At 49.8% G+C, this 26,048-nt stretch overlaps 1 protein-coding gene across 1 annotated transcript; it reads right to left on the reverse strand.

The window, feature by feature from the left end:
* Positions 1-7: 7 nt before the first annotated feature.
* On the reverse strand, positions 8-24,769 carry FBXO21 (F-box protein 21). The gene is made up of 12 exons (XM_059485348.1): positions 24,552-24,769; positions 22,067-22,202; positions 19,311-19,405; positions 17,506-17,627; positions 15,760-15,906; positions 15,129-15,262; positions 14,767-14,903; positions 13,433-13,609; positions 12,639-12,771; positions 9,506-9,696; positions 8,460-8,617; positions 8-4,664 (listed from the first exon to the last, which is right to left on the reverse strand). Exons 1-12 carry the CDS (start codon positions 24,767-24,769, stop codon positions 4,486-4,488), a joined length of 1,827 nt encoding a protein of 608 aa, XP_059341331.1. The 3' UTR covers positions 8-4,485.
* Between the last annotated feature and the right edge of the window lie 1,279 nt (positions 24,770-26,048).

Raw genomic sequence — 26,048 nt, forward strand, 5'->3', positions numbered from 1 at the left:
CCGGCAGTAGGTAGCAAGTCAGTGTTGTTTATTTTGTTGAAAGCCAAATATAAACAGGAAAGGAATGAAATCATTTCCAGCCTCCAGCTGTCCAGGAAAATACCTGTTTATAAATAAAAATGGGAGAAAGGAGAGATGCCCCCATCTTGCAACCTCAGCTGTCAGTGTCAGGGGCCCTGGGGCTCAGGGCTCCTCACCCTCCATTCCTGGGCCAGCACTTTTCCATCCAATGTGGAATTTTGCCCAGCCCAGGCACTTCCAGGCAGGAGGTGGGAAATAAATGCAGCACTCTGTCCCTGCCAACAGTCCCCGTGTCCCCCGTGGGGGAAGAGCCAGGCAGGGCCCTCAGAGCTGGGATATCCCTGGGATATCCCTGAGATGCCCAGAACGGGCCAGGACAGCACCTGCAGCCAGCTGGGGTGCAGGTGGAGGTGGCCTGGAAGGGACCAGGAGATCCCAGAGATCCTTCTCCAGCCCAGAACAGCCCTTTCCTTCTCATCCTCCTGCCCCCACAGCTCTCCCTGGCCCAGGCAGGGCCGGCTGGTCTGGACACTCCTGGGGCTGGGTTTTCCTGCAAAGACTGGAGACAAACTGCCATGGTTTGTCTGAGGCCTCAGTGCCTGCCCTCGGCTGTGCCAGGCTGCTCTCAGTGTCCCTGCATGCCAGGATGGCTCCAAAGGCGTTGGAAAAGTTTCCCCAGAGGATCCAGGAGCTGTCCCCTCCCTGTCCCTTGGCTGCTGGAGGGCACCGGCAGCTCCTCAGCCTGGCATGGAGCAGCAGCACAGCCAGAGCTTGGCCTCCAAGGGTGGAGAAACCTCCCGGGGATGCTGCTGCGCCCAGGAGAGTGCCCGGGAATGGCACTGCCCCTGGGAATGGCACTGCCCCTGGGAATGGCACTGCCCTGGATTGGCACTGATCCCTGGGAATGCCATTACCTGGGAATGGCACTGGATGGGAATGGAACTGCCCTGGAATGCCATTACCTGGGAATTCCACTGTCCTGGGTTGGCACTGCTCAGGAATGCCATTACCTGGGATTGGCACTGCCTGGGCACACCCCTGAGTGCCAGCACCCAGTGGCAAAGCCCGGACCCAGCCCTGGCTTTCCCTCACCACCCAGACAGGGAGCACTCCTGGCTTCTGCCCCTTCCCAGCCTCCTCTTGCCCCAGTCTGGATTTTTCCCTTCACCCCCTGGATTGTCACATGCCAGCACCGGGGCTGCTCTGTCCCCAGGATGGGTGGCTGTGACATGAAGGGAAGAAGGGAAGGGCATGAACTGCAGGGAATTCAGCCCCTGCTCCCAAGGACAGGAGAGACGTGGCCTGGCTTTGCACCTTGTGGGACAGAGGAGAGGCAATTCCACCTTCTCCAGAAAGCCACACAGGAGAGCTCCACACAGACAGGACAGACAGATCCCCACGGACAGCATCAGCACCACCTTTAACATGGACACCACGGAGCCAGACATCACCACAGACACAAGGAGCTGTTGGGATCCACTGCTGTCCCCCTGGGGAAAAGGTGACAGTGCCTGCCCTGCCAGGAGGGGAGGGGCACAGGCAAACCCCAAATGCCACCCCAGCATCCCACAGAGGTGTTCCCACAGTGCTGGGCCCTGGATGTGCAGCCTGTGGGAACCCAGGCTGTTCCAGCATGGACACAGAGCTATCCTGGGGGTTTCCATCTTTCCCTGGTCACCCTGGATGTATCCTGGGGTTTTTCAAGTTTCCCTGGTCACCCTGGATGTGTCCTGGGAGATTCCAGCTCTCCCTGGCCACCCTGGATGTGTCCTGGTGGATTCCAGCTCTCCCTGGTCACTCTGGATGTATCCTGAGGGTTTCCAGGTTTCCCTGGATGTATCCTGGGGGTTTCCAGCTTTCCCTGGATGTATCCTGGAGGATTCCAGCTCTCCTGGCCACCCTGGATGCTGGGCTGAGGCCTCCCACAGCAGCAGGAGCTCACAGGGGAGTTTCTCCTCCCCAGGACCAGATTCCACCCAGGGCAAGCAGCACTGGAGGCAGTGGGTGCACCTGTACCAAATGGGAGACCAAGGGAACTCAGCATTCCCTTTGGGTTTGTGTCAAACCCCAAAATCTGACTTGGCTGTGTGGAAAACACATTGAATCAGTATTTCCAAATTTTCAGCCCAATCTTTCCAAATTTGGCACCTCCAAGGCCGGGTTGGTGCTCTGGGTGACCCAACACCCACAGCCCAGGTGTGGATGTGGGCAGCACCCAGAGCAGGCAGAGCTGCCTGAGGTCACAGCCCCTCCAAAAACTCCTGCCAGAGGATGAGGATTTAGTTCCAGGGTTTGTCCCTGAGTACCCAACCCCTCTGCAGCCCAGTCTGTGGTGAGCAACAGCTCCCACACTTCCTCCTGGGCCAGGGTATGAGCACAGAGTGACCCAAAAGAGGGACAGAAAGGGCTCTGCTGGCTGCTCTGGGACCCTGAAGCACCCAGCAGCTCCCCAGGCGGGTTGGCAGGCACTGGCCAGCTCCCAGGGAAACTGTCTGGCTCCTGTGAGCTCTGCAATTCCCTGGGAGCACTGCAGAGAGGCCCAGGTGGCAACAGAAAGGAGCACAAACCCCCAGGATATTGCTGGGAATGGGAATGGGGAGCCCAAGCCCTGCTCTGCCCCTTCTCAGCCACCTTGGGACTCACCAGCCCCACTCCCAACCCTGCATCCCTGCCAGGAATCTTTTGGGATCTGCTTTCACAGTGGGTTGGAGGTTTGGGGCCTGCTCCAACCCTCAAGAACAAGAGATGGAATTTCAGGTTTTTTGCCTGAGGATTCCCTACCCTGCTTCACCATGGGAACTCCTCCCCCCTCCAGGTTCCTGGGATAGTGAAGGTGTCCCTGCCCATGGAACAAGAGGAGCTTTAAGGTCCTTTCCAGCCCAAACCATTCTGGATTCTGACTCTCTGAAGACAGAGTTCTGCTTGGAGCAGAGCCCCCTCAGCATTCCTCACTCTCTCCCCACAGGCTGCTCCTCCTGGAGCCCCAGATCCCTGCAGACCACCACCACCAAAGTGCTGGGCTCTCAGCATTTATTTCCACAGCAAACCGGTGCTCAGAGTTGCAGGAGGTGACATGCAGGGCAGGCATTGCTGGAGAGGAGGGCTGTGATTCCACATGGAGATACTTGTAGTGCATAAGAGACTAAAGAGCATCCACCTACCTCTACAGGGCCCTAATTGTCAGCTCAGAGAGAAGAATTACTGTGTTGCAAGTGGACAGTGACAGGAGACACGAGCTGCAGCTACTCTACACACATTGCTTCAGAAACCACAAAGATATGCACAAACACTGTGTCACTCTGCACCCCACAGCCCCTGAGCCCAGAGGAAAACCTCTTCTGCAGTGGTTCTGTCTGGGCCTTTCAGTCAAGGTTAAAAGTCATGTGCCTCGAGCTGCTAAAGCTCTTCCCTTGTAGGCAGCCAAGCCTGCACCCCCCTAGAATCAGTTTTCTTTTGGCAAGAAGGTAGAAGGCCTCAAGCTGCAGCAATTAACATCTTGCTTCCATAGTGCTTTGGCTGACTCCAGGGATGGCCAGGTTCCAGTCATCATTCCATGTATTGCATAAATACCTATTGGAAAAAAAAAATTGGGGATGGCAGCGAGCGGCAGCTCCGCGTCCATCCAAGTCACTCAAGGTCCCAGCAGAGGCTCCAACTCCTCTGGGAGCACTCATGGCTGTGCCACAGATCCCACCTTGGACACACAGGATGGACAGAGTGAAGAACAAGGTCAGGACATGGGCTGGGTGTGTTCAGCAGGCATGGAAAGGGCCAGGAGCTCCTCCTCTGCTGTTGGAGTCTCTGCTGTTGGTGAGGTGGCCACCTGGCCCCGGGGTCAGCACTGCTCACCAGCCTCACTGCTGCTGGTTTTGTGGCTGGAGCTCCTTCCCAGGCCCATGAGGATATTGCCAGGCCCAGGAGGATATTCAGGATTGGAACAGTAGCTCTAGGAACAATCAGACTACAGAGGTGAAGCAATACCCGACCCAGAAATTCAGACCGGAGAAGACAACGACGAAACGTGAGAGACTTTAAAAACTATTGCCTGCATGGGATACACACTCAAACCAAACCAGACAGACACAGCCAAACAAAAATACTGCCAGGACAAGCCACTTCCTTCTCTGGAAGAGGAGATTCCTCCATATTCCACACCAGGATCATGCTGTGCTGACCCTAAGGCCACCACAGAAGGAGCAGAATGTGCAGATCCTTCCCAAGGACAACGCTCCTGGCACAGCTGTCCCTGCAAGATCCTCCTGCTGGGCCTCAAGTCCCAAAGTGTCCCCGTGCCCCTGGGCCAGGCAGACAACGGGAAGATGCTGTAGCACCAGTTTCCAAGTTCAGTGCAGTTTTCAATGCATTAAGCCAAAGGATTGTCACCAAACTTGCTTCCCACGCAAGTTCTGCAGAGAGGGTAAAGCTACACTCCAGCTGCTTCTGTCCCCAGGCTGCCTTTGGCACTCACTCCTTCCCTGAGCTGTAAATCTTCTGCACCGTGGCTCGGGTGAGCTCCAGATCCTCGGGGTAGCGGATCTCCAGCTCGGTGTTGGCCAGGTAGTGCAGGCCGGTGAACTCGGAGAAGTAGCGGCCGATGTCGGGGTGAGGGATCTCCCGAGGCTCAGAGTTGTGCTCCAGGTTCTCTGCCAGGGAAGGGAAGCAGCAGTTACCCCCACAGAACAGCAGGGCACAACCCTGGGCATCTCTCAGGCTTTGTTTGTGTCTCTAGAAACACCAAATCTGGTGCGTGAAAGGAAAAAATACCCTAATGCAGGAAAATGGGCAGAGCAGGTCAGTGTGAGCGCTCACAGAGCCTCACTCCTGATGGCCCCACTCACCAGGGACATGGCAACTGGTTTGTGCCTGGATTGCCTGGCATTGGGCTGGAGGAGCAGGGTGCTGCTCCCACTCTGCTGGTCACAGGACTCAGCTGTAAGCATGGGGAGAAGCTGCTGCAGTGAGCTCTGCACCCTCAATCCCTCACAGCCCTGGGGGGATCTGTTTGAGGAGAGATCCCCCTCAAATGCTCCAAGGTGAGCCCACCTTCCTCCCTCAGCTCGTGTTTCCACCATGCCAAAGCCCAGCCTGTGCCTCCAGCAAAACAAACTTCCCTAAATCCAAAGTTCCCCAGTGATAAACCCTAAGAAGGACACATTTAATATTTCCCACAGTAGCTTCTTTCCTCCAGAAAACCTGATTAGGCACAAGAGTTAAACAACACTGAACCCCAAAGGTGACCCCTGAACATGAACCCCAAAGGTGACCCCTGAACCCCAAAGGTTAACCCTGAACATGAACCCCAAAGGTGATCTGTGAACACTGAACCCCAAAGGTGTCCCCTGAACACTGAACCCCAAAGGTGCCCCTGAACCCCAAAGGTGACCCCTGAATGCTGAACCCCAAAGGTGCCCCCTGAACCCCAAAGGTTAACCCTGAACATGAACCCCAAAGGTTAACCCTGAACACTGAACCCCAAAGGTGTCCCCTGAACCCCAAAGGTGTCCCCTGAACCCCAAAGGTGTCCCCTGAACACTGAACCCCAAAGGTGCCCCCTGAACCCCAAAGGTGTCCCCTGAACACTGAACCCCAAAGGTGCCCCCTGAACCCCAAAGGTGACCCATGAATGCTGAACCCCAAAAGGTGCTCCCTGAACCCCAAAGGTGTCCCCTGAACACTGAACCCCAAGGGCTGCTCTGCTCTGCAGTGTCAGTGCAGAGCAGGGACTGGGAGTAAATCCCACAGGCTGGAGGCCTGCAGCACTCCCCAAATGATGTCATTTTTTTCCAGCACAGTGCCAGATAAAACAGGTAGTATTAGCTAGGGAAAAAAAAGCTGCATCAGGATCAAAGACTGACTTTGGGCAGGGCAGAACGAGCTGGGGTGCAGGGAACGTCATTCAGGAATAATCTGTCTCTGAAATCCAGTTCATTAGTGGGAACAGAAAATTCCTATTAATCCATGCAGGCTCTTTGAAGCTGCTGCACACCAGGGTGTGCAGCCAGCAGCACCAGAGCTTTCCATGCCTCAGCAGCTTGGTGCAGTCCTAGAGGCTTGCAAAGGACCTTTCTGGATACTGCACCACTGCGGAAAAACAATTTGCACTGCTGAGTGCTCTGCAGCAGCATGGCTGAGCTGGGAGCTGAGCTGGGAGCTGCAGGGATGGAGCTGCAGGGATGGAGCTGCAGGGATGGAGAGCTGCAGGGATGGAGAGCTGCAGGGATGGAGCTGCAGGGATGGAGAGCTGCAGGGATGGAGAGCTGCAGGGATGGAGCTGCAGGGATGGAGAGCTGCAGGGATGGAGAGCTGCAGGGATGGAGCTGCAGGGATGGAGAGCTGCAGGGATGGAGAGCTGCAGGGATGGAGCTGCAGGGATGGAGCTGCAGGGATGAGGCTGCAGGGATGGAGCTGCAGGGATGGAGAGCTGCAGGGATGGAGAGCTGCAGGGATGGAGCTGCAGGGATGGAGAGCTGCAGGGATGGAGCTGCAGGGATGAGGCTGCAGGGATGGAGAGCTGCAGGGATGGAGCTGCAGGGATGGAGCTGTGCTCAGGAGCTGCAGGGATGGAGCTGCTGCAGGGATGGAGCTGCAGGGATGAGGCTGCAGGGATGGGGAGCTGCAGGGATGGAGCTGTGCTCAGGAGCTGCAGGGATGGGGGCTGCAGGGATGGGGAGCTGGAAGGATGGAGCTGCTGCAGGGATGGGGAGCTGCAGGGATGGAGCTGTGCTCAGGAGCTGCAGGGATGGGGCTGCAGGGATGAGGCTGCAGGGGTAAAACAGCAGCTGGCAGGGGAACAGGCTGACACAGGCGAGTTCAGCACAAGGTGGGAGCCTCCCAAAGGTGCTGACAAGCAGTTTTGAGCCACAGATCTCCCTCTTGTGCTGTCACAAAGCAAACAAAACATAGACAAGAGTGGACAGGTACCAAACTCCCTGAAGAACACAGCAGTTTGGAATTAACTGCACTCAACCCACAGATTTACAGGAAGGCCTCAAACTGAGGTACATTTATCTATAATAAGCTTGGGGTTATTTCTGAGCTGGTTAAATTAAACTCCACATGAGGATTTGTTTAGGATTCTTTCAGCAAAATCTCTCCTCCCTCCACAGAGTCAGGTCAGGAGGATATGAAATAATCCTTCCCAAATGATCTGAGGATGTTTTAGAAGGGATATCAATAGCAGCAAGAACAAACCCTTCACTTCTCCCCAGCAGTATCAGAACTCTTGCAGGCCACAGAGATGCAGTGATAGCAGTGTCTCCTACACAGAGATAACAGTGTCAGCCTACCCTGCAAGAACTGTGGGACCAGACAGGGTTCTGTTTGTTTAAACATCATTAGACACAAGATAAGTGATGACTCAGCCCCAGCAGCACTGGGGACAATTACCTGATTAGGTAATTACCAAGATGCACATTTTAATATCAACTCATGGCACATGAGTTTAAGACTCTCTGAGGCCAAGCCCTGCCTGATCTGAGCCATCAGAATTTGCCACTTCATCTTTCTGGACTTCTGAATATAAAAAAGCCAATTTCAGGACAGTGGGAAACACCTGCACTTTAGATCTACAGAGGGAGGAGTGTCCCTGCCTGTAAAAGCACCTCTTGTCACACCTCCTGTCACACTCAGGGGACAGAACATGAGGAGCACCCAGGGAAAGGGCATTTTGGTCAGCATTGTCCCTCCAGCAGCTTCCACATCTTCCCTTAGCCAAACACACTCTGGCTGTGCAGCTGCCCTGCCTGGATGGGACCTCCCTGTCACAGGGGGAACACAAACATGAGGCAAATGAACATTTTTCCAATGTACAGAGTCACATATGTGCTTCTCTTTTGTAATTTTCTTCAGAAGCTCAGTTCAACAGTTCTTCCTGTGTCCCAACCACACACTCTGACCACCAGACAAGAGCTTCCTCTTATGGTTTGTTGCATAAAACACATGTGACATTGAGATTTCTACACCTCCCTGCACTTGTGAAGAGACATTCATTTTTGTTCTGGTTAAAGCTGGCACTCACAGCCAGGTTACCTGTGTCCCCTGGGATCCTGGCATGTGACAGTGGCCAGAACCATGTCCTGGCCACAACCCCTCACTAAATCCATTTCCAGGTCCTGTGCAAGGCACAGCTGTCAGGAGCTGCTGACTGACCTTCAGCCTCCAGCAGAAGCTGAATTATTTCTCCCAAAGCAGTAATCAAGGTTCACACCATTAGAGTGTCCAAAACCCTCGTGGGGCAAGAGGAGACCACACCAGAGTGAGTTTTCATGGCCAGCCCAGCAGTGCTGACTTCATGGAGAGCAAACAGAGCAGGCCATGACTCAGGATCATTTCCTTCCTACCTCCACCTTTACAAGCTTCATTAACCACACTTAATTAATCACTGAAGCATCCTTTTGTCCTGATGTGGGCAGAGAGTGCCCACAGGAGCCCCTGCTCACCTTGGGCAGCATATCTGCAGGAGCCATCCTCCACCAGGACGTTGTAGAAGGGCTGGTGGGGGCCGTGGGGGAGGCTGTGCACGTTCATGTTCCGGATCCACTCGTGGCCCATCATGCAGGCAGGGTCCCAGCCATAAATCACACAGTTGTAGCCATACCTGAGTCAAGAAATTGCACACAAAGGCTGTGGGGACTCCAGAGCCAGCTCTTTTTCCTCAAGATTAACAGAGCACAAACAGGATAGGAACCTCCTGAGAGCAGGCACAAGGAGGAGAGGAGCAAGAGGGAGAAAAAAACAATTCAGAAAGACTTTGTGTTTGTGTTCTGAGGTGGAGGGAAGTGACTTTGAATGGCTGGATAAACAGACAGGAATAAACAGCTGAAGACAAAGGAAAACCAAATGTGAGCAAGAAAAGAGAATGGCAAAGAGCCTGGAAGTCAGCAGCCAGAAGAGGAAGGAAGAAATAAGGAAGGATCAACCACCCTGCTGGGCTGTGCAACTACTTCTGTGCTCATCACACAGACATGGCAACCTCAACACTGAGAACAAAGCCATCACTATTTACAGAATATTCATGGGGTTAAGTGTGAGGTGCTGTAACTATCACTGCTGATACCCCTCAAATATGCTCTGGATGTCTTGAGGAGTCAGAGGCGTGGCCAAAGCAACACAGTGCAGGCAGAACAGGGAATGAGAGTGCAGGGAAACATCCACAAACTGTCCTGGGAATATCAGAATAGATTCTGAAGTTGACTCCGTGGCACAGTCCCTCATTAAGTGATTGCTGCTGTTTCCTGGAGAGCTCTGTGCTGTGGGATGTTACCCGTGTGACAGAGGATGACTCAGACAAGTCAGGCTCTCTGCAGTGCAAACATTTGCTCTCCCCAGGCACTCCCAGAGCCTCCCCCATTTTCCTGCATGGGACAGACGCACGTGCCTGGCATTTCCCACTCCTCCTTGGCATTAACCACATCCCAGTGCTGTCAGCTCAAACCCTTCTGCTCTGCTGCTACAGAGCTGACTCTGGGGAATGCTCCCAGCTCACCTCTTGTGTTTCATGATGAGCCCAATGGAGAAGCAAACCTCCTTGTGCTTCTCATCCGAGCGGTGCTTGACCTCGGGGCCCAGCTCCTCCTTGCGCCGCTCGATGTGTTCCAGGGTGTGCTGCACCAGGTACCCCACAGCTCCATGCTGGGATGGGTCCAGGGCCTGGATGTGCTGCAGGATGTCCAGGACCTTCCAAACCACAGCAAAAACAGGGTCAGGACATCTCCCTGCAGCAGCACAACTTATAAACTGTGTTAGGTTAGAAGATGTAACTGTGTATTCCACTGCCATCTGTCAGAGCTGGGGCAGTTCTCTGCTGTTCATGGGCAGTTTTTTCTTTCTCTCTCCCACAGCCAACCCTCCCTCCAGGAGATCTCTGCTGTCCATGGCCACTGAGTGTCCCTGCAGGGCTGATCCAATCCCAGCATCCCATGGGGAGATGCTGTGCCCAGGGGAGGAGCCAAGCATTCCTGCCTGGATCCAATCTGAGCCTGGCACAGCACAGCAGCCTTTGCCCCCTGCATTGCCAGAGGAGCAGCTTTCTGCTGCCCTGCATGGCCAGAGGGAGCCCAGGCCCATCTGCAGCAGCCCTGGAGCTGCAGAGGAAAACTCCCCCCTTGTGCAGGATCCCTGCTGCAGCAGAGCCACAGCTGGCACTGCAGGAGGGCTGAGCCCCCATGGGATGGGGCTGGGACACCTCCCTGACACACAGGGGGTCAGCTCCTATTCTGACTCTGTCACTGTTGTTTTTTTGTTTGTACTATTTCATTTGTATTTTTAATTTTCCTAGTAAAGAACCTATTCCCATACCTTTGCTTGAGAGCCCCTTAATTTCAAAATTACAACAGTTTGGAGGGAGCAGGTTTGCATTTTCCATTTCAGGGGAGGCTCCTGCCTTCCTCAGCAGACAGCTCTCTTTTCAGACCCAGACATAAACACATACAGATGTACTGATGCATGTGAGTGCCCTGAGAGCTGCCACAACCTCTTCCACACTGTTCTCTGCCACAGCTTCATGCTCAGCCTGCACACAGCCTGTTCTTACTCCTTTTCTCTTTGTAAAGCTCCCAGCTTCAGGAAAGGCACTGGAGAGCTCAGCAGCTCCTTAAAACTCAGCCCCACAAGTTCATCATATCCTCTTTAGTGCCCACAGAGCACCTCTCAAAGTTTCTGGTCATGAGTTCCCAATGTCCCAAAAATGCTGCTGGGAAGTGATTCCAGGTGACTTCTGGTGCTCCTGAGAACTAATATTTTAACTTAAAAGAGCTTCTCAGCATGTCTGTGAGGAGCAAAAATAGGGCAGCACAGGAAGAAATGGAAATAACCTCCATGATGCTTCCCCATGGAACAAGACAGAAAAGCTGCTTGTCTCAGGATGACTAAAAACACAAAGCAAGGTCTGCACATCCACAATTCCAGCCTCCCAACACCCTCTGGCACAACATCAGAGCACCTGCTGCTGAGTTTGTGAGATGCAGGCAAAGCAAATTTAAATTTTTTGGTAAAAGCAAGGAAAAAAACCCAATCTGTTATGTAAACATGATGAGAAAAGACAGATATCTGTCTCAACATCAAATACTTCAAGTCCCAAAATCTGTCACACTTTGGCACATGGCAAAAGGATTGTCTCCTTGATGATAGGTTTGGTCATTAAGTTCAGAGCAGCAGCAGAAGAGGAATGGAAATCTCAGGCTGTTCAGCATGAACAGCAGCCAAAAATCGAGGAAAATCAATTTAAATAAAGGACAAGTGAGTAATTCATGAGAAGAAACACAGCTCAGGCTTCTTGGCCACTTTAATTCTATTAAGAATTAAGAAGGATGTGAAAATCCTGAAAAATCCTATAGGAAGAAGTAACCCCAGCTGCCAGAGATTTTTGGGAGTTTTATTTACTGTTATTTACAAATATTTGGGGCAACATGAAGTGTAGCTCTGCAGGACTTTTTAGATTTCCAAGCCATCCATAAATCTGGCAGCTCCTGTCAAAGCTGGTACATTGTGTCCTGTCAGACACAGCATTCTCTCTGCTTAGCTGCAATCCTGCCTGACAGCCTGGAACAACTGGATACAGTCCTGAAAAATCCAAATTTGCTCATTTCCATTGCAGCTGGTGCAGAGAGCTCAGGAAAACTCAGTAAAACTCAGCCCTGGTGTTGGTTCTGTGTTCTGGGGGGCTGCAAATCCAAATCTGGTGCTCTCCAAACTGCCCTGAGTGCCAGGAAGATCTTTCAGTGTTCCCTATTTATGTCCAGCTCACTGAGTCCCTCTCATACACAATTTTTTGGTGCTGGTCCTAAAATTTGCTGCCTTAAGAAAGGAAGGCCAAGCTTAGCAAAGTTTGCTCTTCAAAGGGAAGGAGGGAGCTTCTCCAGCATCCTGTTCCAGTTGATTTGGTGGGAAGAGCTTTGCTTCTGCTCAGCTGTCCAGCCAATATTCCTGTCCCCTTCCCAAACCTCACAGATGGAATCGGTACAGGCTCCACTGAACCAGCACAGGGAATTCTGAGTAGGAAAAACCTCTGTGTTGCAGTGACACACTAAAAAAATCAGATTTTTTTGAGTTACAGGCTCTTCCCTGATTCAGTGAAAGCCTTGGACGATCCAGACAACCTGTAAATCTCAGCACCTTCCTTCCCACATTACCAAGATAACAGGAATTGTTATCCTGAAGTAAAAGGAATTCCAAGGACAGGAATATCAAGCTGCTTTTCCACAGACTGTGTGGCCAAAGTTGGGAGCACAGCTTTGGTTTTATTTATAAAAGATAACTTTCTAAAGTTTTCTGAGAAGGTAATTGTTCTTTTTCTAGCAGCCCAGCAGGAGTTTTACCACAATTTAGGCACAGGATGCTCTAAGAACTCACAGTCCACGGTGTTGGTTACAAGACAAGCTGTAAATCATAAATTATGACTCAATGCTGCTCCAAAGCCTCCCCCAGGACAAACAGCCAAGAATCATCCACTCTCCCTGCTTCAAATTGATTCCCTGCAATGTGAGAACTCCTCCAACTGCATTTATTACAGAAACAAATCGTGGCAGACTGTAATGCAGGCTGACATAGCCCAGAAATCAATAACCCAGTGTTGATAGTGCTCAGCCTTCCCCAGAGCATTCCCCTGAGTGCCCAGGTACCTTTTCTGGCCAGATTCCCAGGTGGAAGTACAACCTGGCCTGGAGCATGAGGTGCTGCACATTGTCTGGATACATGGCCAGGTACAGGTCCAAGGAGTCCCTCAGGAGCTGGTAGGACTGGTCAGTGCTCTCTCTGCCAGCAGAAAGGAAATTCACATATGAGGCTCTGCAACCCTGTCCCCAGAACTCCCAGGGACAGGGGGAGTCCCCACAATGGTGCTGCAGGTCCAGCATGCTCACAGCAGTGATTCCAGCAGGGATTGTCACCCACCACATCAGCCTGCTGCAAGGAAAAGCACTCCACACCTGATCACTGAACTCTGCCCTCCCACCCACTGCTCTTCTCCCGGGTCAGAGAATTCACTCTCCAAGCCTTTTGTTCCCCTGACACCTACAACAATCCTTTCACTCCTGGGAGTCTGTTTGTGGATATTCAGGAAAGGGATTATCAGGAGGATTTGGAATCAAAACTTGATGTTCTACACACCAACAGGATCTCTGAAAATGCTCATTTGAATATGGGGGTTGTGCTTACCACATGACAGAAAAAGGTTCTGTTTTCAAGGTGGACAGTCCCTATCAGCTTTTCACAGAGAAAATAAAACATCTTGTCTATTTTCTTGAGAGGAACTTGTTTCACTAAATATTTTTGTTTCCACCCAGATGCAGGCGATTAAAATGCCCTGTGACACGTGGAATTTTCAGGACCTCATGAGATGAGTGACTCCTTTTGGAAGGACATGCAGATAATGCACCCCAGCTCCTTTTCCCCAGGGTTTGGATCCTCAGCTCACCTCTTGCCAAGGTTCAGCAGGTTCCCCACCATGCGCTGCAGGACCTCCTTGGAGGTCACCACCCCATAGAACTCCTCTGTCACGTGGTGCCCGATCAGGTACTCGCACTCCTTCACTGTCAGCTGCTTCCCCTTCCCAAAGGCATCAATGTAGGTGTAGTCAAAAATATCTGTGCTCCTGAGGAGGTAACACAGAGCACAAACTGTGAGCAGGGTCTCGTGGTAAAGCAGGGTTTGCCGTTTCTGTTCTTCCCTCAACACTTCCAACCTGTGTCCTTCATTCCTCAGCTCCCTCCTGAACTGAAACTACCTGGTACCTTTCCTCTTTTCCATAATTCCCACATCACCTCAGGGGTATTATTATTTCAGGAGATCTGTTATTATCCAGCAGTTCTAGGAAAACTTTCCTAAAGATCTGGTTTTTCCCTCTGTATAGGTTATAATTCCATGTGGGAAATAATTAAATGTTCTCCTCTAGGTCTAGAGCAAGAAATTTGTTAACATTCAGCAGCAACATAATTGAGTTCTAGGAAAATCTTCATTTCTCAGCTCCTTCCTAAACAGAGACTATCTGGTACCTTCTCTCTTTTCCATAATTCTCACATCACCTCAAGGGTATTGTTATTTCAGGAAATCTGTTATTATCCAGCAGCAGCAGAACAGAGTCCTAGGAAAACTTTCCTAAACATGTTTTTTTTTCCCTCTGTATAGGTTATAATTCCATGTGGAAAATAATTAAACATTCTCCTCTAGGTCTAGAGCAAGAAATCTGTTATTATTCAGCAGCAGCAGAACTGAATTCTAGGAAAATCTTCATTTCTCAGCTCCCTCCTAAACAGAGACTACCTGGTACCTTTCCTTTTTTCCATCACCTCATGGGTACTATTATTTCAGGAAATCTGTTACCATTCAGCAGCAGAAGAACTGAGTTCTAGGACAACTTTCCTAAACATGTTTTTTCCCTCTGTGTAGGTTATAATTCCATGTGGAAAATGATGAAACATTCTCCTCTAGATCTAGAGCAGGAAATCTGCTACCATTCAGCAGCAGCTGAGTTCTAGAAAAACCTTCCTAAAGATCTGGTTTTTCCCTCTGTATAGGTTACAATTCCATGTGCAAAATAATTTAACACTCTCCTCTAGGTCTAGAGCAGGAAATCTGTTATTATTCAGCCACAGCAGCTGAGTTCTAGGAAAACTTTCCTAAACATCTGATTTTTCCCTCTGTACAGGCAGATGGAACACAATTAAACACTCTCACACAGGTCTGGAGCTGTAAATAAGTTCTGGTTTTTGTCACTGTGGGCACAATTTCAGAGTTCAGCAGGTCACTCACCCTTCTTTCCCCTGACACCACCGCAGTAGGAAATGGCTGGGAAAGTTGACAGGCTCCAGTTTGACTCCCAGCTGCCTGGCAATTGTTAAATAAAGCACAGACAAACTGATGGGAATTCCTGTCCTGCGGATCAAAACCTGGGGGAGAAAAATGTGACAAAAATACAGGCAGGATTTAAGAAAAACACGAATTTCAAGGGTTGATCTCACAACTGAAAATGCAACTTGACAGAATATGCACTGAAGGGTAACATATTTATTTAAGAGTTGTTCTTCACAGAGAATGACTTGTCTGGCTACATTCAGACAAATAAAGTGTTTCAAGCCTTGCAGCCTCCCAGTTTTTGCCTGACACACACATACCTGGTGAATGTAGGAATTCAGGGAATTGTAGTAATCCAGCTCATTTCCTTTGTATTTCAGCTGCTCATACAGGACACAGTTCATGGCATCAAGCACCTGCCTCTGAAGCTCCACTTCTGGAATGAGAACCTCTCCTGCAAACACATGCAGTGAAACAAAGACTGAGAAAACAAGAGCACTCAACCTTTATGCAATGAAATCTTCACATGGGCAGGCTCAGTCTCTCCTTGGAAGCCAGAAATTACTCAGTGTTTGTAAAACCATGGAGCAAGATGCTGCCTGACCTTTGGAGATGATAAACATGCACCTTTCTACTGATTATTTTCTGAGATTGGCAGTAAAGAGGTTGTTTCCCAGTCCCACAGCTCAGCTGTAGATAACAGGACTAATAAGATTCCCAGAGACAAATGGGAAAAAAATAGAATTCCCCTCCCAATTCTTTCAGCATCAGATGGACTGAACCCTGGGCTATTGAACAGCTGTTTCTTGAATGATGGCTTCAGTAAATGTCACAAGTTTGTTTGCCAGGGGATAAAAACAACAGCTCTTTAAGCTGCCACAACTCCCCAGCTGTTCCAGCTGTGCAGAGGGGCAGGAAGGCTCTGCAGGAAGGCACATTTCTGTACAGTACCTGCCTTGGAAGCCAAGCTGGGGTGCCTGGGGTTCTTGGTCCGCAGCACTTTGCGCACTTTGTCCGTGATATCGTCCACCTGAGCCTGGACACTCTTCAGGCAGATGTCTGACAGGGGGTTACAGTATTGATCAATCAAAACAGCACCTGGAAAAAACAAACTGCATAAGAAACAGGACTTGAGTTTTTTCTTGGCTTGGTTTAGCCTGCTCTGCATTCCAGGCATGCAGCGAGCGGTTGCAGCAGAACAGCAGAGCTCTGTGTGTGCACCTGCAGTCATCTCCTGGATACACAAAATGCACTGAGTGAGCTGACATGAGAAATTACCAGCTGAACTCAGTACTGCCCTCTCCACCATGCTGAAAAGCTTCTGTACCTTGAGCAGGAGTGCAGCTGGGTCAGGCTTGACCAGCTTTGTGCTCACACCACAGCCCCAACGTACAGAGATTTTTATTCAGAGCCTGAAACAATCCCAGCTTCACTCAACCTGCCTCACTTCTGATTGCTCCCTGTCACATCCTCCATATCATCCTTGTTCATCATTTCCTTATCAGCTACATTCATTTTTCTCTTTCACACCTGCTCTCCATCTTCCTAACACAACACAGAACAGGAGAAACTTTTGTATTTTTCCTGCCCAAGCCCCTCCAGGAAAATATTTCCTTTTCACAAAACCTTCTCCTTGGCACCACTGCTCTTTCCAAAGTCTCCTCTTTTCAATCTTTGGAATCAGCTGCAAGGATTTTGCATGGACCATACCTCTTCCAGCCTCCTACATGGCTTTGTCAGCATGTCCATGACTGGTCTGTAAATCAAGGAATTCAGCAGGGCCCTGTGTCTCCTTCTTGTCCCCCCAAAGTGTTCCCTGTGCTGAAATTCCCAAAACACTTCCTGCTGGTGCTTCAAAGGCACGTTCATGGCAGACAAACCACACATATTTGTGACCCACATGACTAAGTCTCATAATTAATTTGTTTTTTTGTAGAAAATGCCAAATTTGCTTTCCCTTCTTTCCCTAACAGCCCCTTCTTCAATGCCTATTGCATTAACAAGAACCAGCTTTGGTGTTACAGCCTCTTTTATCCTTTTTCAGGGATATTTTGGAGTGTGGACCAAGAGGAAGGGACTCTTCTACAGCCCCAGGCAACTTCTGAGCCATTCAGAAAACAGAAAAAGAATAATCCACCAGACTGATGACATGAAGAGCAGAAGAAGCAGAAGAAAGAGCTTTTTCTTTCTTAGCAGGTGTAAGTGCCTTCCCACCATGTGACTTGGATTTGTTTCCCACCAAAGTCCAGCACTCAATTCTTGAGACACTCCCAGTGCTCAGGCTACAACAATTCCCTCTGCTTGCTCCCTGCCCTTATCTGAGGAGCTCCTGGGAAGGGGGAGAGCAGGGAACTGACTGGGAATCAGCCCAGGGGCCACAGCAGCAATGTCAGTAATGAGGATGCCGAGCTCCAGCTCATTTTCTCAGCACCTTGTTCAAGATTCCAGTGTTTTACCATTTTATGCCTTCAGCCCAGCTGTCCAGGGGTGATTTTTCAAGCACACAGCACTGACAGCACCTGATGCCATCCTGACATTTTGATGCAACGGGGATGGGAAGGATTCCAGACACATCCAAAATCCAGCCTGAACTCTGAGTCATTAGGCAAGGGCTTGCTGGATCTGAGCAAGGCAGGCTCCTTACAAGTCAAAGCAGGAAGGAGAGCTGGCATTAGGGGCTCTGTGCCAAGCACTCACCCTCCAGGAAGGACTGTCGCTCTGTGGGGCGCTGCAGATACTCCTTCAGGTTCTTCAGTATGTTCTGCTGCCGTAGGAAATAGAGAATTTTCTTTGCATAGTACTTCCAGGTGAGACCTTTCCTGCACAGTTAAACACAAGAGGAAGCATTGCTCTAAATAGGTATTTGAAGGGTGAACAGTTGGTTTAAGTTGGAAAACATGGTTTAAGTTTTAATACAAGATTACAGTTTGGGTTATTGTTTTTCTCAACAAGCACTGTCACTGAAAGTCAAACCAGAAGGGGAATGCTGAGAGGAATTTATCACAAAAAAGCCACACACAACTTGCAAAACATTGCTCCTATCATCTCCCATCACCAATACATCCTTTTGAGGAGATACATTATCATGGGAAACAACATAGATCCTAATTAAAGGAGCTCAGGAATATCTGATTAAAATCCTGTACTTTATTCATAAAACATTACCCTCTGTCTGACTGCATCTCTCCAGAGCCACTCCTAAAGCAACCTCTCAGCATTAAAAATGGATTGATGAGGGACATGAATGTCAGTCCAATAGTATTCAGAAGAAAACCAAAATTCCCCAGAGGAAAAGCAACTCTGTAGCTCTGAAAAGGCAGGAGGAGATCAACAGTTGCTCTGTAGATGACACAATTCCAAAACTTTTTACAGCAAAACCCCATCACTTTCTAAAGCCTCTCCATCCTCCTGGACAGCAGGGCAATCAAAACTCATCATATTTTATCTTCTTCCAATAAATTGGGATCCTCAATAGGGACAACTGCTTTATTGGGATATCTTCCAGGGAGATGATTTAGCCTAATGCTCCTGAATGGCACTGGCTACAGCTTAATCAGGGTGTAATTAGCATCAATTCTGCTTTATGGGGAGGCATTTGGCCAGTGCAAAGCCTCAAAAGCTTTTTAACCAGTTGTCAAATGAGAGATGCTCAGGCCCAGCTCAAATAGAAAAGGCAATAAAATGGATGGGAAAAGGCAAAAATGAGATGATTGCCATTCCAGTTGGGTTTTTTCAAGCCCTATTAACAGTCCCTCTAATCAAGGCCATTAGGCCCCATTAAGGACATTTATCCAGCTTTGTATCACATCAATCCACACCTACCAGCCTGGGTAGGAGGTACCAGCAGAAAAACCTTCAAATAAAGCAAATAAAACCTCCAAATAAACATACTCATCTTGCCCAGTGTTAATCAAGGTGATGACATTACCCAGGCAGATAAAACCCACGAGTTTTATTTACCACCTGGCTGAATAATTTACAGAACTGCAAATTTTGCAGTGGCTGAATTCAACTCAGTTGCTTCTCTGGGGACAAAAAATTGGACCAACCTACCCCAGCTCAGAAAAGGAAAGAAAAAGCTGGAATTTCAGGGTACAGGGATTCAAGGTGGCATTCCTGAAGGATTTCTACTTTCTTCTGGTGCTCTGACCTAATCCTGCAAATCAGTTCAGCAAACTGATCCAGGCTTAAATCAAAAAGGAACAAGAGGATGGGAACAGCTTAGGCAGAGCTGAGGGTGCATGGGATATGTCCCAAGAGATGCCTCGAGCTGTCAAACAACAAAAAGCACCACAAAGCCAGAGGATCTCCTCTTGTGGGACAAAGTTTCCATGGTTTTCTCTGGAAATACTCAATCTGCTGTGAAATCAGGCCTCAGCAAGCTGGGGTGTTGTTAAATGAGTGACCAAGGGCAGAAGCTGAGGTCAGGCACTAACCAGGATATTTTTCTCCTGGAACTGGGGAAAGAGGGAAATCTCTGCAATTTCTCAGCCCTCTCTTACCTTCCTTCCATGTTGAGGATACACATCAGCTCATCCTCAAAGAAATGGCTGGGGCAGCCCAGGGTCTCAATGTCACTGAATCCATCACAGGGCACCTGCCAAAGCAGATAAGGAGTCATGCACAGCACAACAGATTCTCCCATAACTTCAGAAAAAGTCTCAAAACCAAATTAATCCATTTTTCTCCCAATTTATTAAAGATCTTAAAAACCTCATGCTCCCCAAATACTCCCAGTCTGTACTCATGGATTTATGAATCCACTGAGAACCCCAGGAACATTCTTAGCAATTTCAGGCCAATTCTACAGCATTTAAGGCTGTGATTCTGAGTTCAGCACCAGCAAAATCACATTTATGCAGGATGGGCACAAGCTGCAAGTGATTTTAAGGTAGAATCAACTGCTTGTGGTTGACTGAACCCCTCCATACACCCCCCTGTGCAGGAGATTCATCCTGGGTGGAGGAATGAAGAACAGGAGCCTTTATTTTTTGCAACATCCACTTCTGCATCTATATTCAGAATTGCTATTTTCTTCCAGAATTCAGAATTACTTTTTAAACTTTGGCTGAACTGTAAAAAAAAATAGGCTTTCAAGTTTTTCACTACAGGATATGGGCTCATGCATGGGTTGAAAGCCTTCTCCTCTCAGCTCTGAGCAGGGAATCAAGCTGCAGTTTCTGGCCCCACAGGAGATGGTTCTCATCATGAGGCCTTTGGGTATTTCTTAATGGTCTCTCCATGGTCTTTGCATATGTGATCAAAACAGGAGGAATCCAGGAGCTACTTCTCCCAGTTCATGCTGTGACAATTCTCCATGGATAAATGTCTGGCAGCTGCAGAACAGAGCAGCCAGGAGACACCAAACACCCACCTGGCCCTGCTGCCTTCCTTCTGCATAGGAGCCATAAAAGGGAGGCTGTTTAGTGGCTCCTGTGTGGGATTTTGAATTCAGCCAAAGTCACAGGCAGTATTTATATTGATTTCACACAGTTCCAGGCTGACCCAGCTGTACAGCTTGCCAAAACCCACAAAGAGCCAAGTAACTCCTGCCTCATGTGCACATCAGAGTGAGACACCACATTTTCACCTTCTCCCCACTGAACACAGAAGCATTTCAGGGTCATGGCTGGCTGGAGAACTTCAAAAACACACTTTGCAACTGAGAGGCCCTGTTGTGCTTTGCTCCTGAGCTCAAAGGGCTTGTGACAGCTCTCAGAACTTGTCCTTGCACAAGGTCTGCAGTGAGAACAGCAGCTGTGCTTTGTGTCAACAAAACCCTGTGGCCTTCACAATTCCCAGAGCCAGGGCTGAGCTCCCAGCACAAAGCAAAGAGCTTTCAGGGCTGAATGCAACCCCAGGGTGTGTGCACTCCACACACCTCTGGATTTGGAACTCTCTCCCCTTCTGGCTGTGTTTCAGCTTTTTACACAAAGTCAGGAAATATAAAAATCTCTGAGTGCACAGTTGAGGTGATGTGGAGAGAGGGGCAGGATAAACTAATGAAAAGAACTGATCACAATCAATGATGGTGAATATTTGAATTATTATGGAATCGTGGAATGTTCCAAGCTATCAAGAATCATTCAATTCATCTCCTGACCCTGTACAGACATCCCAAAATCCCATCACATCCTTGGCAGTGCTGTACAAACACTCCTGGAGCTCTGGCAGCCTCTGACTGTCCCCACTGCCCTGGGGAGCCTTTGCAGTGCTCAGCACCCTCTGGGGGAAGAAGAACCTTTTCCTAATAAAAATAATAATAAATACTAGATAAAAACATTTTTTAAAAGGGAAATAAACAACTTTTGAATGGTTTAAGGATTTTTAGAGAAGAATACACCCTGGTGATGTGAATGCTCAGGCAGTGCTGAGGAAACAGCCTCAAGGTGCTCCTGGGGAGGTTTAGGTGGGTTATTAGGAAAAATTGATTAATTGAAAGGGGTGTCAAGCTGCTTAGGGAAGTGGTGCCATTGCTGTCCTTTGAAGGAGTTCAGTTTTCTGGACCCTTGGAAGGAAAATCTCCTGGCAGCAGCTGCTGTTGGGTTGGGGCAAGGACCAGTGCTGGGCTTAGCCCAAATCCTTCTGGCAGCAGATCAAGGGTAGAACATGGGCTCTTGTGGCTGCATCATTTGCAAGCCCCAACATTTCTGAAATAATAATAATAATAATAATAATAATGATGATGATGATGTTCTCTCTGTCCTTGAGATGGCATCCCAGGGTGCTGTGAGAAATCTCAGCCCCTCTGAGCTCTGGTTTCTGTCCAGCAGATAAAGCTGTGAGAGCAACACAAGTAGAACATGGGCTCTTGTGGCTGCATCATTTGCAAGCCCCAACATTTCAGAAAGAATAATAACAATAACAATAATAGTAGTAATGTTCTTTGTGTCCTTGAGATGGCATCCCAGGGTGCTGTGAGAAACCTCAGCCTCTCTGAGCTCTGGTTTCTGTCCATATAAAGCTGTGGGACCAACACAAGCAGCCCTACAGACACCTGCACTGTGCTGCTCTCAGCTTCTCCTTGCAGAGGGGCAGGAATTGTTTTCCTGAGGGGATTTAGGAATGTCAGCTCTGGCTTTTCAAAGGTTCATTGAAGGGTTCAGAAAATGCAAAGATGTGGTGCTGAGGAACGCAGTTCAGGACTTGATCCTGGAGGTCTTTTCCAACTTAATGATCCAATTAATGATTTTATTAATGATTCTATTGGACAGGTGGCAGTGCTGCTGCACACACACACAAAGAGAGGAGGACTTACATGTTCTGAGAAGAACCTTTTGGAGAAGGAGGCCACAATCCTCTGTGCCTCCAGGCCCGCGTTGTGCCGTGCCTTGTACTCCTCCAGCCAGCTGACACTGTCACTGTGGCTGTAGTACTTCAGCAGGGATGGCCACCTGCACACACACACACACAAAACAACAGCAGCATTAATATTTCACCTCCCTGAGAACCTCCAGAACGATTTGAGGAGCTGAGACAGAGCCCAGACACTGCCCAGCTTCCAACTGGATTAAATTACCTCAGACATCAAAGCACAACTCCCCATCTGCAGCTGTGCATTAATGATTATTTAAAAGCAAGCTCTCCTGAAGCCTTCGGAGGCTCCCACTGCAGGATTTCAATGCCTAAACATCCTAAATGCTTCAGTTTTATAATTAAAAGAGTTTACCACAAAGAAGGAAGCCAACCTGGCACTGAACAGAAGGGGAATTCTCTGTCCTGTGTTCTTCCTACCACCTCGGGGAGCTCATTAAAAACACAGCTCCCTCCACTGCCCTTGCTGGTGGCAACATCTAGGGGAGGAAAACACAACCTGGAGTCAAATTGTGACAGCTAAATGCTTCTGCAGTTTGAAAAGAGACAAGAAATAATTGTTTGAAAAAAACAACACCTCACACCTCCTTTACTGAGCCTCAAAGACCACACATTTCACAGCTTATTCAAAATTTCAAGGTTCAGCTGAAAATCCAACTTCAGGGCATGCTTTGGGGGCTGTTAGCAGCACCTTTCTGAATAAAGTGGGTGTGTGCTGGCACAACACAGCTTTGTGCCATAAAATAGGTGCCAGCACTGCAATTCCTGCTGCTGTGAAGACACCAGGATCACTTGTGTGAGAAACATGAACAAGAATCAGCACAGATGGAAATATTTTGGAAATGAAGCTGAGAGAAAGGGGTTTCTTTTCATTTGCTGGGGGATTTATTCCACATTTTGAAATGCTGTTCATTATTACTGGTTTATACAAAACATTTTCCTTTGTCTTAGGCTCTTTTCAGGTTATATATATATATTTATATATTTAATTTGCCAAATATAGAAATCACTCCTCCTGTATAATAATCATTACCAGTGTCCAAACCACACCTGGAAGGTATTCACTGCTGGTTAATAATAAAACTCCCCTGCAGTTGTCTCCACAAAATAAAGTCAAATAACCTCACATTACATAACAACCTCTCTCCTGATGAATTCCTGGCCTTTCAGCTACTGCTGAAATGCAGCCACCTCACAATAACCATCACAGTCCTTTATTTTGGGGTGAGAAAGGAGAATTTCATGGCTTGGAAGGACGGTGGGAATTCTGGAAAGACGAAATTGCCACTGCTCACAACGGAATCCAGCCAGGATGGCAAGGTCAGGGTGAAGCCTCCTGCCAAAAATTCCATTATCAAGGAGAGAGGAGGGGAGAAATGTGTGCCAATCACCCACCACATCCCATTCCAGCTGCTGGATCCCAACCAGGCTGACACTTGCAGGAACTGCAGCCACTCAACTGCTGAAAGTCAGCCCCAGAGCCATGGCTTGGTGCAGGGGGGAAGCTGTGATTCCTCAGCAGCTTTTTCACCCCTGTGAAAAGGGGGGGAAAAGAGAACAATCCCCACATTTGGGCTGAGCTGAATTTCAGGAGCCAACTGGCAGCAAGGGAAAGCAATTCTGCTGCTTTTCCTGTGCCAGCACAGACAAAAGCAGGTAAGACATGAGCCTGGACAGCCTCAGGAATGAGGGGAGCTGCCCCCAGGACTGCTGAGACCAGCACAGCACCACAGTGTCACACTCACCCTTGATCCCAAAATATTCACAGCTCCACTGAGCACAGCCCCTGGGGGAACAGAACAGCAGCAAAACCCCATCCCAAGGACTGGGGATCTGTGAGAACAGCTCTCCCCAAACCCTCAGGCAGAAACCCCTCTCTGCTGTCCAGCATCAGGCCTGACATGGGTTTTGGTTGCTGCTTTGGGAGTTTTGGAGGGCTCAGGGAGGCCAATCCGTGCTGGCCCTGGCAGTGCGGGGGATCCACGGGCTCTGGTGTGGAAAGGGCCACAAACCTGATCTCGGGCCAAGCAGGATCCCCTGAGAGCAGCAGGCTCAGTCTGGTCCCTCCCAGGGGATTTGGAAGGGCAGGGAGCCCTGCAGGACCCTCGGAGCAGCCCAGCCGTGGCCTCTCCATCCCCGCAGGTGCTCCAGGCCAGGCTGGATAAACCTGGAGCAGCCTGGCACAGTGCTCGGTGTCCCTGCCCGTGGGGTGGAATGTTGGCTTTACAGCTCCCACCGCACCGCCCGGTGCCCGCACGGTGCCACCGCCGGCCCGGCCGGAGCTCACCGCGAAGGGATCGAGCGCTGACGGCGCCGCTTCCACCGCCCCACGCGACCCTCCCAGGCCGGCCCGGCCATCGGCGTTGCCCGTTCCCTCCCGGTCCCTCCCGTCCGAGCCCGGGCGGGCCGGGCCGAGCGGCGCTGCCCACCTGAGGCGGAAGCGCTCCCGCCACACTTTGCCGCGGGGCTGGCACGCCTCGCGCAGCCGGCGGCAGGTGCAGGACACGCGGCCGATGTCGGCGGCGCCCAGCACGTCGCAGCAGAGGATGAGCTCCAGCAGCTCGCCCGGCAGATCCGTCAGGCCCGTCCCGCCGCCACTGCCGCTACCGGTGCCGGGCCCCGCCGGGCCCGCGGCCTCCGCCGCCATCTTGGCTGTTTACCTGCGCTCCGGGGCCGCCGGCGCTTCCGGGGAGGGGCGGCCCGGGGAGCGTCCGCCAAGTGCGGCCGCGGCGGCGAGCGCAGAGCGGGCAAGGGAGCGTCTGACAAGTGACGGGAACGGCGGGGACGGAAAGGGCACGGGGGGCACAGAGGGACCGGGAACGGCGGGCACAGAGGGACCGCATCGCCGTGATCTATATTGGACACGGAGTGCCAAAAAAGGATCGCATTGGTGTGATCAGTATTGGACACGGAGTGCCAAAAAGGGATCAATGTGATCAATATTGGAAACGGAGCGCCAAAGAGGGACCGAATCAGTGTGATCAGTACTGGAAAGGGGGTGCCAAAAAGGTACCGTATCAGTGTGATCAGTATTGGACACGGAGTGCCAAAAAGGGATCAATGTGTATCAATATTGGACACGGAGTGTCAAAGAGGGATCAATGTGTATCAATATTGGACACGGAGTGTCAAAGAGGGATCAATGTGTATCAATATTGGAAACGGAGTGCCAAAAAGGGATCAATGTGTATCAATATTGGACACGGAGTGCCAAAAAGGGATCGTATGGGTGTGATCAATACTGGATACGGCAGCCAGAAAGGGACCGCATCAGTGTGATCAGTATTGGGAAAGGAGTGCCAAAAAGGGACCTCATCAATGCGTATCAATATTAGACATAGAGTGCCAAAAAGGGACCACATCGGTGTGATCAATATTTGACATGGCGGCCAGAAACGGCTGATACATCAATGTGGATCAATATCAGAAACAGGGGCCAGAAGGGGGTCAGTGTGATTTATATTGGAAATGGCTGCCAGAAAGGGACCAGTGTAATCAATATTGGAAAGAGAGTGCCAAAAAGGGACCTCATCGATGTGATCAGTATTGGAAAGAGAGTGCCAAAAAGGGACCACATTGGTGTGATCAGTATTGGAAACAGCACCCAGAAAGGGATAAATGTGATCAATATTGGAAATGGAGTGCTAAAAAGGGACCTCATCAAAGTGATCAATACTGGAAAGGGGGTGCCAAAAAGGGACCACATGAGTGCAATCAGTATTGGGAAAGGCGGCCAGAAAGAGCCAATACATCGATGTGATCAATATTGGAAACAGTGGCCAGAAAGGGACCGCATCAATGTGATCAATATTGGACACGGAGTGCCAAAAAGGGATTGCATCAGTGTGATCAGTATTGGAAATGGGAGCCAAAAAGGGACCGAATCAGTGTGATCAATATCAGAAACAGGGTGCCAAAAAGGGATC

Source organism: Ammospiza nelsoni, chromosome 18 (genome assembly GCF_027579445.1).
Source record: "Ammospiza nelsoni isolate bAmmNel1 chromosome 18, bAmmNel1.pri, whole genome shotgun sequence".
Lineage (NCBI taxonomy): Eukaryota > Metazoa > Chordata > Aves > Passeriformes > Passerellidae > Ammospiza > Ammospiza nelsoni.